Here is a 13,181-nt window from a genome sequence, read left to right on the forward strand (position 1 = left end):
TCACACACACACACACACACACACACACACACACACACACACACACACACAGATAAATACACACACAAACCCCCCTGTTTTGCCTGGCAGAACTGACCTATAACTTGCATAATCCTGCAGCAGCCCACACTGCACCTCATCTCCACTTGGGTTCCACAACAGAAGGGAGCTGGAAGGAAATCAGGGACAATCTAACTCCACATGGCAACCTGGCTGGATAACCAAACATCCAGTGGGGAGAGAGACACTGGAAATTACCCATACCTGAGCCTCATCCCACATCACCTGAGTCAGCTTCTCTGAGCATGGCCCAGGCTGGGTCATTCACAAAGCTCTTGAGTGATTCTAAAGAACCACTGCTGGGAAAAATAAAAATGATTTCAGCAAAGAGAGAAAGGTGAAACTTCCACTGGCACTGGCTGTGATGTTGACTGTGAGCAGATGCTGGCTGTGGGCAGAACAGGAGAGAGGGCCATTGAGAGGCCCTTGTGACCGGAGAGTCCAACCAAACGTAAAGTGTGTGACAGGGAGAGACTTCTCCAAACTCTGCAGGTCTCTCCAGACTGGGGATCCCTGACACAAGAGGAAGTCTTATGCCGCAAGTACCAGAATTCCAGGAAACTCCTGCAATGAAAACAGTCCCCTTGTGTTGGAGCTTGCAGCTAGAAGAGGTTCAAGGGATGGAGGACTCTCTGGGAGTTGGAGTGGGTACGCTGCAAAGAACCTAAAAATGCCATAACTTCCTTTACCTCCCTCTCCAAGAATTTCCAATTGCTCTTCCAGCCTATCCTGCCTGACAGGTTAGAAAGTTTTCAGTAGAGGTTCGTTTACTTACACTGAATTATCTCATGAAGTTCAGCTTGATGAGGGCACATTAAAGACAGAGTCGGAAGAACCCATTTCCGTAAGTTTTATTCTAATGTACAACACATGTGATCATTTGCGATGGGGTCTAGGCAGACAGAGCAGGTAGCAGAGAGTCTTTCCAACCAGGGATTGGAACAAAGCAGGCTTGATTTGGTGACTCTTGAGACATTTGGCTCACTGCTGTGATGCGGTGAGAGATTAGCTGTGCAATGTTTGGGCCCCTTAAAATGATGTTTATTTAAAATAAAACTTACCTGCACATATGTAGCACTGTAGACACAGATCCTTCACACAGTATATTTAATCTCTGCAGAATTCACTGGGAGGGGAGGGGAGCTAGTGGGGCCTCTTGGCTATTACACAGGTTGGCACTTCCAGAGAGAACAACCTTGGCATCACAGACTTCAGCCATACTCAAAGCTCTTCTCCCTTCTGATTCCAGTTTCTCCATGCCCTGCAGGGCCTCTTGGGATTACTATATTCTGGAAAGCACACAAAGTTGGACACTGTCTCTTTAAATAATAGAGGCTGAGAACCTCTCAGGCCACCATGACATATCCCAGCATTGGACCAGCCCCTGAATAAACTGGAAAGACTCCTGGTCTGGCTTCAGTTACAGGGAGCACCACCAGGGAACATCTCAGGGAGCCTGGTTGGAAGCTGCAGGCTTAGTCTGTCGGCTGCAGGTCTCTGGCTGTCCTGTGGGGAGGGCCTTGCCTTAGCATCCCTTGCATTTGACTGCAAAGAAATCTGCTTGGAAGAAGGGGTTACGCTGTTTGGCTGGGTGAGTTTTATTGGCAAACTGTGCCTCTGGGTGATGCATGCCTATGCTTTACAAGAATTGCCTAATTCCCCACCCCCTGCAAGCTGCAAATGTAAAGGATTGCAGGAGAGATGGTGCATTTGTGTTGGAACTGACTGGAGATTCAGAGGGTTTTTTATATCCTTGGTTAAGAGGTGGATATACACTCTGGCTGGGGAGGTGGGGGGCCATCTGAGAGCATCTAGAAACCCTACTGCATCCAGATTGAAAGGAAGAAAGGAATCTAGATGCTTCTTCCCCCATGGAAAATAGCTGTTCACACACACCTGGCAGGTGGCCTTGGTAAGCAGGTTAGGGAGAAGCTGCCACCTGTGGCAGAGCCTTGACCAGCCGGGCTCTGGGTGTGGCAAGCCTGGTCAGCAGGCACTGAGTAGCATTTCCTCTTCCACCATTGAGAGCCAGGCAGGAGACCAGAGGCAGTGAGGGACAGATGGGTTGGGTTTACCTGTCTGGCAGCGTATGGTGTGGCTGTGACCTGGGTGGTTATTGATTAAACTATTGGGTTCAAAAGAAAGGAAGAAGCGAGATGTAGCACCCAATATGTCCACTTTTTTTGTATGTGTATTAAACTTTATTAAAAAGTTTATTTGACACTTTGGGAGGCCGAGACGGGCGGATCACGAGGTCAGGAGATCGAGACCATCCTGGCTAACACGGTGAAACCCCGTCTCTACTAAAAAATACAAAAAACTAGCCGGGCGCCGTGGCGGGCGCCTGTAGTCCCAGCTACTCGGGAGGCTGAGGCAGGAGAATGGCGTAAACCCGGGAGGCGGAGCTTGCAGTGAGCTGAGATCCAGCCACTGCACTCCAGCCCAGGAGACAGAGCGAGACTCTGTCTCAAAAAAAAAAAAAAAAAAAAAAAGTTTATTTGAAAATCACAAAGGAAGGGAAAGAAAATCCTGAGTTAGATATGCTAACATTTGTAAAGTGCTTACTTAGAACTGTCCTGAGTATGTAGTAATCACAAAAATGTTGGTTAAATAAATAAATGTCCAAACAGCATAAAACAAAGTAATAATTTCTAGAGCAAATCGAACCTATAAAATGACCCATGGAGGAAAGAAAACACTTCCAGGTCTGTAGACATTTTTTTTCTACTTGCCTACGCACTTTCATTTATAAATATTTGTCACTCTATCGATCTACCTGTCTATCGATCAATCAATCGATCTACCTATCTATCAGAGTTACAAGCTACTTTTGTGCAGAGGTGGTCAGGTCTTCCCTGAAGAGTTGATGTGAGAGTTAAATGTGATATAACAATAGTGGTGGCAATTTGGGCACTGGGCCCTTATTATGTTGCAGACATGATGTTAACTGCTTTGTACATATTGTCTCCTTCAATCATCACCATAAACCTTTAAAGCAGGCATTACTAGTTCCTTTTGCATCTGAGAAAACTGAAGCTCACTGAACTTCAGAAATTGTCCAGATTCACAACAAAAGTAAGCAGGGTGATTAGGTTTGGTGGAGCCCAGAGGCAGAATGCCTAACCACTGACTCTCACAGACCATGCACACAAAGTCCAGGCAAAGTGCCTGGCATGTAATGGGAACTGTAAATACAATTTACAAGTACGCTTAATTTTAATCTGATAACATGAGAGTTTTAAAAAGATCACCGTTGGAAGATTTTTTCAAATTTATTTTTACTTACAGTAAGAATATACAATTAGCTAAAGTAGCAGCTCCTTTCAAATTGTAAATTAATATAGAATTATTTGAATCATTGAGAGGGATGAGCTTCTATGACACAGTACACTAGAGGTGGGGAAGTGTGTGTGTGTGTGTTTGCGCGCGCGCGCATGTGTGAACTGCTGCATTTTCAGGCAAAGACCTTTAATATCCACATTCCTGCTCCCCGTCCCGTGCATCAAGACTGGCCTGCGCACGGGAGTCTCAGTTGGGCGCGCCTCTGCCAAGCGGAGACTGAAGGGCTAGCCTCTCTCCCTGTAACGCTGGGCGGGTCACGTTAGGAGGCTATGAATCAGCTGATTTCCTTGGCTGCTCCAACCCCACCTCAAATGGCCACCTCGCACCCGCCCCCTAAACCCAATGGCCAGGACGCCAGCCAAGGCTGACAGCCAAGCCCGACTGCTGCAGGAACACTTTGCGTGAGCTTATTCGGTGGTAGTCTGGTTTTGACCAGGCTAGGAGGAGCCCAACCCCAGACCACGCTATCCGGTAGTCGCCGGACTATTCTTTCCCCAATTCGCACTCAAGCAGAGCCCGCTAGATCAATCCCTGCCAATCCTAGGAAGCCGGCATGCTTGGTAGGTGCAGACAGTAATAGCGGGGACGGGCGAGGGGCAGGTGTGCCCGGCTAAGACGCCAGGAGAGGGCAGGGGCTCCAGGACCCGAGAGGAGAGGGACTTCCTTCAACGCTCAAGCGCCCGCTGCCCTGTGTTAGTGGGAGTGGAATCCAACCTCAGCCCCGCGCGGGCGCGGTCGGCGTCAGCGCGCCCCGAAGCCCATCCTTGGGCATCTGCTGAGCTACATTTGGCTGAGTCTTCCCATGGTGGGCTGAGAAGCGAGTTTCTCGGTCAACACTAGGTTTCCATGATCTCCACGGGGCCGGGGGAGGAGGGAGGTGGGAGGTGGGAAAGCTCGGCCGCCTCTGGTTTCGAGTAAAAGTCGCCGCGATTTTGCAGAGACCGACTTTTTCCTGAGGCGCATTTAAGGCCAAGTTAACTGTCTCCTGCCCTCCCTCTCTCCTGCCCCCTCTCCTCCCTGAGTCCCGCCCTCCCGCACACGCTGACCCAGGGACACACCCTACTGCAGCGACGCAAACAGGGCGTTGTTCCCGTTAAAGGGGAACGCCGGGAGCCTCCCACTGCCCCCTTGCTTCGCGCGCGCGCAGCCCCGCAGCGCAGCTTTGGCGGCGCCAGCAGCGGAGCCAACGCACCCGAGTTTGTACTTGAGGCCACCCTGAGGATCGGGACAGCTGTTCCTTTAGGCTGTAAGTGATTTGGTGGGGAGAGTGAAGGAGATGGAGGAGAAATGTGGGCATCTTCCAGTGAGGGTGTCAGAAAGCACAGAGCAGGCGCGGGGCTTTGGCCAGCTCCCTGGAGCTTCTGTTTAGGGGCACAGGGTCCCTTGTGTGTCCTGTTCCCTTCCAATGGGGCTTGGAGTAATACAGCGAGGGGAGCCTTTATGGTCTGTAAGACCTTACAGGGCAAGGGTGATGGTGCTGCTGTCTGGATAGAGGATAAGGGCGTCTCAGTTTTCGCCTTGCTGAAGAGGCGTTGACTCCGGGATACAGTGACAAAACAGCCCCTGTGGCGGACATCCCGAGAGTGCTGGATTCTTGTGGCTCCCCAGTTCCCAGCCTCATGCCATCTGTTTAATTCAAACCCTCTGGGAGTCATCAGAAATCCTTGTTTATTTCTTCCAGCGCATTCCGGTGTCTTTGAATGTGATGCTTGTGGAGAGGAACGGAGGGGCCTGGGATTGGGTGCTTTCCAAACTGGGTTATTGAAACGTTGTTTCCCTGGCCCAAGACTCTGCCTGAAATGGTCCCCAGAGTCTCAGCTAGATCTTCCACAGCCATGCATGTCCTCTAACAAGCCATCCCAGCCTTCAGTTCCCCCAAAGTCTAAAATGAGGGGCGAGGACCGCATTACTTGGGATAGATGTCCTGCCAGCTCTGACCGGCTGAAATTATTGGACTCAGCCTTTTACCCTCTGTCTCTCTCTCCCGTCCGCTGGACATCTACTCCCTTCGGTCCAGGCTCCTGGGCTCCTGTCCCACCGCGCCCAGACCGGAGCTCAGTCTTGATGGGGTCCGTGTCCTGGTTTTGAGTGCCTGGGGTGCAGACTGGACCTCTAGGCGAGCACGCGGGTCTAGCGCAAGAGCAGAATGCCCCCTGCCCCCAGGAGTCTCAGTTGGGCGCGCCTGGGGAAGCGCGCGGTGGACGGGAAGCGCAGGGTCCGGGCAACCCTCCCGAGCCATTCTTTCCTTTCCACACTCCTCTGGCTCTGCACCGCCTCTCCGGAGCCGCCAGAGTCTGCGCGAGGCTGAGCTGGGGCCAGGACGGTTCCTCTACGCTGGCAGAATTGGGTGGAAACTTGGAGACGAACGGAATGCGGAGAGCACTGGGGTCTGGGAAACCAGCCTCCTCGCTGCTGTCTCCCCCAGCGCATGTCACGGGTGTCTCCAGTTCTCAGATGGAAATCTGGGCGCCTACTCCCCTCACCGCTACCTCCACCCCGTAGGGAATTCACAATCTGAACTGGGTTGTCGGAGAACGTGACCTCTCCCCTTACCGGGCGGTCTCCGGGAGGCGCTCGGGGTGGGTGGAAGCGTGCAGTGGCCTCTGCTCATATTTTCTGGAAACCCCTCTATTCCCTGGGTGTTTTTAGACGTGCGAACCGCTTGTTTTGTTTCCAAAAGCAAAAGATGTTCCGTTGCAGGCGGGTCTGGCTGGGCGCTGGACGCTGGGCGCTGGTCCTGCAGGAGGCTGCTGCCCCCTCTCGGCGGCAGGCGGCGCGAAGGCTCCTGACTCGCGCGGGCGGGCGGGCTGCGGGCGCTGGGCCAGGCCGGGCCTTACGCTAGTGCGCGGGACCCTCCCTCTGCGCGCGCCTCCCTCGCTCGGCCCAGTGCGTTCGTCCTTACGCCCAGCGCTCTCCCCACAGGCAGAAACTCCGCTGAGCAGAACTTGCCGCCAGAATGCTCCTCCTGTTGCTGGGTATCATCGTCCTCCACGTCGCGGTGCTGGTGCTGCTGTTCGTCTCCACGATCGTCAGCGTGAGTGCCTGGCTGGGAGGCTCCCTGCGCGGCCCGCTCTTCCCCATCTGGGTTCCCGGCCCGTGCTCCTTCTGGTTCAGGACTGTGTTATTTGCAGACAGTTGGAAGTCTCAGACGTCCCAGGGAAGTTTCTGGCAATCTGCCCCCTTCCAGTTGCTTTGAGAAAACTAGAGCAGATTCAGTGATAGGAACGAAGCGAGCGCTGGGCTGGGTTAGCTGCGCAGGTCTCTATTTAAGCCAAGTAACTTCAGAGCAGATCTAGGGGCCACGACCTTCATTTGGTAAGATTGTTTAACTTTTTTTTTTTTTTTCAATGCAGCCTCGTTGAAGAAGAGGAGTAATTATTATTATTATTATTTTTATCCAAACCATAGTCATATGGGTGAATTAATTTATAAAACACCCTTTTAGGACTTGAAATTGGAAAGTTAAAATGAGCTTTTCTGGAAAAGACTTCACAGGTCCCATGTCGGCTTTATGGCATGAACACAACACCTTGTTAGTAAAGCTTCCACTGATAGAAACAGGCCATCAGAGTAACTTATGTTACAAAACTGTCCAGCCCATGAGATCTTAAAGTTATTTTCTTGGCGATGAAGATAAGCAGACATGCAGGCAGTTTTCCCATGGTGGCTTTCGCCTCTTAATTTAAGGCACATTGTAAGCCTGATTTTCTTTTTCTTTTTCTTTCTTCTTCTTCTTTTTTTTTTTTGAGACGGAATCTCGCACTGTCGCCCAGGCTGGAGTGCAATGGCGTGATCTCGGCTCAGTGCAACCTCCGCCTTCTGGGTTCAAGCAATTCTCCTGCCTCAGCCTCCCGAGTAGCTGGGATTACAGGTGCCTGCCACCACACCTGGCTCATTTTTATTTTTATTTTTTTATTTTTAGTAGAGACGGGGTTTCACTATGTTGGCCAGGCTGGTCTCGAACTCCTGACCTCATGATCCGCCCGCCTCCACTTCCCAAAGTGCTGGGATTACAGACGTAAGCCACCATGCCCGGCCTGTCAGCATGATTTTATAGTCTCTGTGAGAGATAATTATGTTGGGGATTTGTGACTTGGTTTAACATTTACAAGCATCTTCACAGTATCTCCACTGTGCCTGGTGATGATAACATCAGATTGATAGGAGCTATATACAAGGAAATAGACTCAGAGAGAGGGGCTTGGGGAATGATCCCCAGAGATGCTGGGAGGAGAGAAGGCTTGAATGCAGGTGTCTCAGGTTGAGTTCATGGCTCCTTCTACTATAGTAAACATCTCTGCACATAATCGTTTTCGTGTGCATGGAGAACTTTTCCATTTACAAAGTGCTTTTAAGTCATAAAACATTGGCTGTTACCATGCAGGGGTGGGCGGGGTAGCTAGGTGCATGAGGGTGCTTTTCGCCATCCCTGGGCCTTTCTCCTTCCCCTTTTCCTTCACTCCTCACTCCCTCCCTGACTCAGGATATCTATCTGATTCTCTTTAGCAATGGATCGTGGGGAATGGACACGCAACTGATCTCTGGCAGAACTGTAGCACCTCTTCCTCAGGAAATGTCCACCACTGTTTCTCATCATCACCAAACGGTGAGGCTGGTTTTGTGCTCCATGAGCTTGTCCTCAGATGCCTGTAACATGTTTCTCAGTCCAGAGCTGGAAACGCTTATTGGAAGACACAAGCCAGAATGCTGTTGCTGGGGTGGGTTGGCATGTGACAGGGAGCTGTGAGTCCAAGGCAAATGGGAGGGGTGGTGATCTCACTGGGGAAGCTGAGATCCTGGGCATCATTATGATTCACTCTACCTAGAGACATGCCCTTAGCACCCTCCTGATCACTTAGGATAACGCTTTTTGTGATTTAAAAAAAAATGTCGACATAGGAGCTGTAAAGGTGATATGATAGCTAAGCCTTAGGCAGACCCCCTTGGGACATTGGATCAAACGTGTATCTTTGGTTTGGTGGCTGTGTCTATTCAGAAATGTCCTGCCCCTTTCTGCTGCAGTGACAGTGGGACTGCCTCACTGCACCATCAGTCATATGGACACAAGACTGACTGCCTTTCCAGGTCTTGGACCTCAGTGATGCCACCTAGCATCAAAACCTTTGAATGTTTCCTTGTTGCAAGATGGGGACTTGAAGCTGTTTGCAAAACCCTAAGCTAAGCCTTGGGGTCCTTAATCCAGAAGATTGTATTTCTCCTCTGTCCTCAGCATCTTTGCTTGTGAGATGTGGAAGCCAGGCTTCATGAGGGTCAAATTAAGGGATAGTTGGCAGCAGAAGCACCAACTAGATACCCTAAGCACTCAGAGGGAAAGGAACACCCAGCCAGGAGCCCTGCGTGTTTGGATGCAGACAGGCAGAGGTAAACAGGATGAGCTGTTTTGGTGGCTGGGTAGGCCACAGCGATTGGTGTTAAGAGCCCGTGGACCTGGATCCACATGATCTTTTGTTCCAAAAGATGTGTCCTCAGGCTGGAAGGACCTATAGATATAGCAGAGCTTTCCTAACATCCTGGGTTTAAAAGGCCACGGAAATACAACTTTAAATGTTGCTGCAGCTACTCATAGATCCAGTATATATGTTCAAGATGCTACACCAGATGAGAGAAACCAGTTTAGATCCAGTTCGATAAAACAGGCAGTGAAGTGGCCTTTGGTCCTGGCTTTGCATAATCCAATTTCTTTGCTAGACTTTCCCTCTTACGGCTCTGTACCTAGTAATACCCAAGCATGTCCCAAGCTGAAGCATTATTAACCAAATTCCTTGAACCACAGTACAAATGGAAACTGCTAAAATACTCATTTGGTAATTTATATGGAGAAGATAAGCAAGGAATGGAAAACCCTGCTTTATGTTTTTACCTTCTGGGTTGGGGAGGGAGCGGAGAAAAGATCCCAGTCCTACTGAAGTGAGAACAGTGCTTAATCTTGTCTCTGAGTGTGTGAAAGACATTGAATTAAAGCTATCCCAGAAATTATATGGTGGGTTTGCATGGTGAGTTGGTAACTGGGTAAATGAAATACTCACGAGTGCCTGAGAATGTGACCATAGCACTGCTTGTTCCCAAAGCCACAGCATCCGGTTTCTCCCCCTTCAGGGTCTGGCTAAACTTCCCTGAGCACTCTGGATGGGAGTCTCCGTCCTCGCTACTGACACCTGGTGGTTACAAGTAGTGACTCAGCCCGAAAAGGGCAGGCTTTGGTGCTCACAGGCGCCATCCCCAAGTGGCATCTGGCCATGCGACTTGGCAAGGAATCCTGGACTCTTGGGCCCGGAAGGGGGCAGTTTTGGCAGGTGTATTAAAACCCGGCTGAGCTTCAGCAGAAACGAGGCTGCAGAGGAGTTGCTAAGTTGTGTTTAAACCATCTGCAGGAAAGAAAGCGATATTGACCTGTAGCCTGTTACTGACTTGCATTTGGTGTCTTCTGCGGTTGGAAATAGCTGTCAGTTGGTGCTAGAAGCAGATCTCAAAGAGGCACTAGGGTTATTTTAATCAGGAAACTTCTTATCTCTCAACTTGTTCCTTCTGTGCCAAGCTTATGTTCTTGGGTTCATTTACAATGCCTCCTTAGGGTGGGTTTCAAATCTGTCTCATTGCTTTCTGAGAGCACCCCGGAGTGTCTGTTCTCCACATCTCCCTTCTGAGCTCTCACAATCAGGGCATTTTGAAAACATCTGGACGCTGTCCCTGAACACGCTGGGTTTGTCTCCACTCCACTCAGGCTTAATCTAAATTTGAAATTTCCGTTTACACTTCCCCAGTGGTGGTTATCTCTGCTGCTCTCTTCCCCCAATGTGGCAGCACTTGCTACGACTTCAGCCTTAAGTGTCGAATCCTCGGGGGCCTCCTCGATTGAGTTTAACAATTGTGGCAGCAAACAATAAGCTGAAAAAAATGTGTAATTTTTAAAACATTATACTGCCTTTACAAATGAACTATGCTCGTTGCAAACCACATACCGCGTCTGTGTTTGCTCTTAGAAAGTATGTTTGGAAAAAAATACTTGTTAAGTAATCAAAAGTAACTCATTATTGACATCGATTTGTGAAGAATATGTTGCAAGTGTGAAAAAATATGTAGTGGTATGATCTCGGCTCACTACAAACTCTGCCTCCTGGGTTCAAGCGATTTTCCTGCCTCAGCCTCCTGAGTAGCTGGGATTATAGGCACCCACCAACATGCCTGGCTAATTTTTGTATTTTTAGTAGAGAAGGGTTTCACCTTGTTGGGCAGGCTGGTCTCGAACTCCTGACCTCAAGTGATCTGCCCACCTCGCCTCTCAAAGTGCTGGGATTACACTTTGAGCTGGCGTGAGTCACTGTGCCATGTGACTTGGTATTTTTCTCTGAAAGGACTCCTTTTTCTGGTGCATGACCATGACGCTGCACCTCTCTCTGGGGGTTGCCATTTATGTTGTTTTCTGTATGAATGAGGCCTCCTGGCATCGTGCCATGAGGCAGTCTAACATCTAGGTTGTATAGTTTGAAAGAGATATACCAGATCTTGCCCCCAAACTACATCTTGATATTAGAAATAGTTTTAGATTTTTAACTGACTTTGACTCTGCCTGCCTTCTCGTTTTTCTAAATGTGTTTGTATACTTTCTGGCATCCCCTCCTTATCTGCCTCATGTAGGCAGAGGTAAGAGAGGCTTCGTGTGGAGATATTCATTATGATCTTGTATCCAGTTCCTTTCCAGCCCAGGGAATACGAGGATCTGGAAAGCATGAACCTTGCCTTGATGGTCCCGAGCCTGGTCAAGGAGTCAGGAGATAACTATGGAAGGGTGAATCACTCTCCTGGAAGGCAGAGCAGGCCAGATGCCCAAAGGGAGGCAGGCAGACAGCACCCGAGTTCAGGGAGGAAGTGGAAGGGAAATCTCTGGTGGGAGGTAGAATTTGATCCATCCTCCAAAGGATGGGCAGGATTTAAGTCAGTACAGGCAAGGGGGAAGAGAATATTCCCTGTTAGGGCAATGACATGACCTAAGGTAAGGGTAGAGCAAGGCAGGGGATAGGGTAGACCAGTTGGCTAGTGTTCTGGTTAGGATTAGAGTTGACTGCGTATAAGAGAGCATCTTCAAATGATAGGGCCTTAAATAAGATCATTTATTTTTTTCTCTTTTCAAAGAAGTCTGGAAGTAGGTAGCCTGAGAGAGGTATGGAGGTTTCATGAAATTGTCAGAGATGCAGATACTTGCTAGCTCATTTCTTTACCATCTCTTGGGTTTGGCTGTCATCTTGAGGAAACAAAAGGCTGCTAGAGCTCTAGCTGTCACATCCATGATTCAAGCAGTAGGGTGGAGAAAGGAGGTGGGGAAGAATGAATCCCCTTTGCTTTTAATGAAATGTAACACGGTCACACCTACACCTATTTCTAAGAGAAGGCGAGAAATATAGTCATTCGGCCTTGGGGGAAACATGGCTTCTCAAATCACAGAAACTTGGCAGCAAGTACTTCTCTGTAAGCCTGGTATGGAATACTTCCCTTGAAGGTTTGACCATCCCCTCCCATACCCAGTCATACTCTTTTGCAATAGCTCAGTTGTGCCCTCTACAGTTCCATAAGTCCCGGTTATTTCAGCATTCTTCAAAGAGTCCATCTCTGCTGCATCCTGGGCTCTGTCAGCACCCCACCATTCTCATATAGACTCTTCTCAGAAACTTTAGGATCTGTCGAGGCTTCTCTCTATTTCTACCACCTCTCCAGGTACAAGTGAAGTCTTACTATTATTACTGAGACAGAGTTTCGCTCTTGTTGTCCAGGCTGGAGTTCAGTGGCACAATCTTGGCTCACTGCAACCTCCGCCTCCCAGGTTCAAGCAATTCTCCTGTCTCATCCTCCCGAGTAGCTGGGATTACAGGCATGCGCCACCACACTTGGCTAATTTTTTGTATTTTTAGTAGAGGCAGGCTTTCTCCATGTTGGTCAGGCTGGTCACGAACTCCCGACCTCAGGTGATCCACCAACCTCAGCCTCCCAAAGTGCTGGGATTATAGGCGTGAGCCACCACGCCCAGCCGTCTTATTATTATTTAATGACGTCTCTTGAATCTCTATTTTCCTCCAATCCAGGCCTCTCTTCTGAATCCCAGACCTGTTTATCCAGCTATCTCCTGGCAACTTCCCTTGGGATATCGAAGAGAGGCCCCCAAGCCACTAGGCCAGAGAGAGTCCTTATCTCCTCCGCCAAATCCACCCCTTTGTCACTTTCTAGTATTTTAGTGAATGCTGCTTCACCAGCTGGCAAGCCAAATATCTAGAGTCTGCTTTGACGTGTTTCCTTCTCTCTCTTCTCAGCATTGTCACGGGTCCCTCAGGCCACCCCGTGGTTCCAATGCCTGTTGCCCATCTGTGGTCACGCTGCTTCCTCGTTTGTCAGAGGCGCCAGGGTCCTCCTAACTAGTTAGCTGCACCCTTTCTTGCTCTTCTGTGACTCATTTTTCATACGGAATCCAGGCTGATATTTAAAAAAACACAAACCTAATTATATCACTCCTCATTTGGAAACCTTTCAGAGGCCCTTCGTTGGTCTTAATCTTCAGATGAAAATCTTTAACAACGCCCATCGGAATCTACCTGAATGATCCACTCCTGCTCCTGTTAAGTCTCACATCCCATCTCTCTTCCCCTCATCTTGGAATTTCAGCGTTTTCTCACTTCCTGAAACATGAACTTCCCACTTTGGGAGCCTCTTCATTTCTCTTCTGATCTTTCATGCAGGACTATTTCTTGAACAAATATCGTGTACCAGAGACT

The 13,181-nt window shown here is 49.4% G+C and overlaps 1 protein-coding gene across 4 annotated transcripts in view; it reads left to right on the forward strand.

The window, feature by feature from the left end:
• The first annotated feature begins 1,447 nt into the window (after positions 1 to 1,447).
• The window catches only part of PMP22 (peripheral myelin protein 22), a 36,216-nt gene continuing 24,482 nt past the window's right edge, over positions 1,448 to 13,181 (forward strand). The window contains exons 1-3 of one of the 4 annotated variants that reach the window (XM_011933232.1): positions 1,448 to 1,651; positions 6,325 to 6,436; positions 7,909 to 8,008. In XM_011933232.1, coding sequence (XP_011788622.1) covers positions 6,359 to 6,436; positions 7,909 to 8,008 — 178 coding nt within the window. In that variant the 5' untranslated portion in view covers positions 1,448 to 1,651; positions 6,325 to 6,358. Of the gene's footprint in view, positions 1,652 to 4,485; positions 4,653 to 6,324; positions 6,437 to 7,908; positions 8,009 to 13,181 lie in introns of those variants that run through there. The other 3 variants (XM_011933234.1, XM_011933230.1, XM_011933233.1) reach the window with 3 other exon arrangements.

This window comes from Colobus angolensis, unplaced genomic scaffold (assembly GCF_000951035.1).
Source record: "Colobus angolensis palliatus isolate OR3802 unplaced genomic scaffold, Cang.pa_1.0 Scaffold125, whole genome shotgun sequence".
NCBI classification, from domain to species: Eukaryota; Metazoa; Chordata; class Mammalia; order Primates; family Cercopithecidae; genus Colobus; species Colobus angolensis.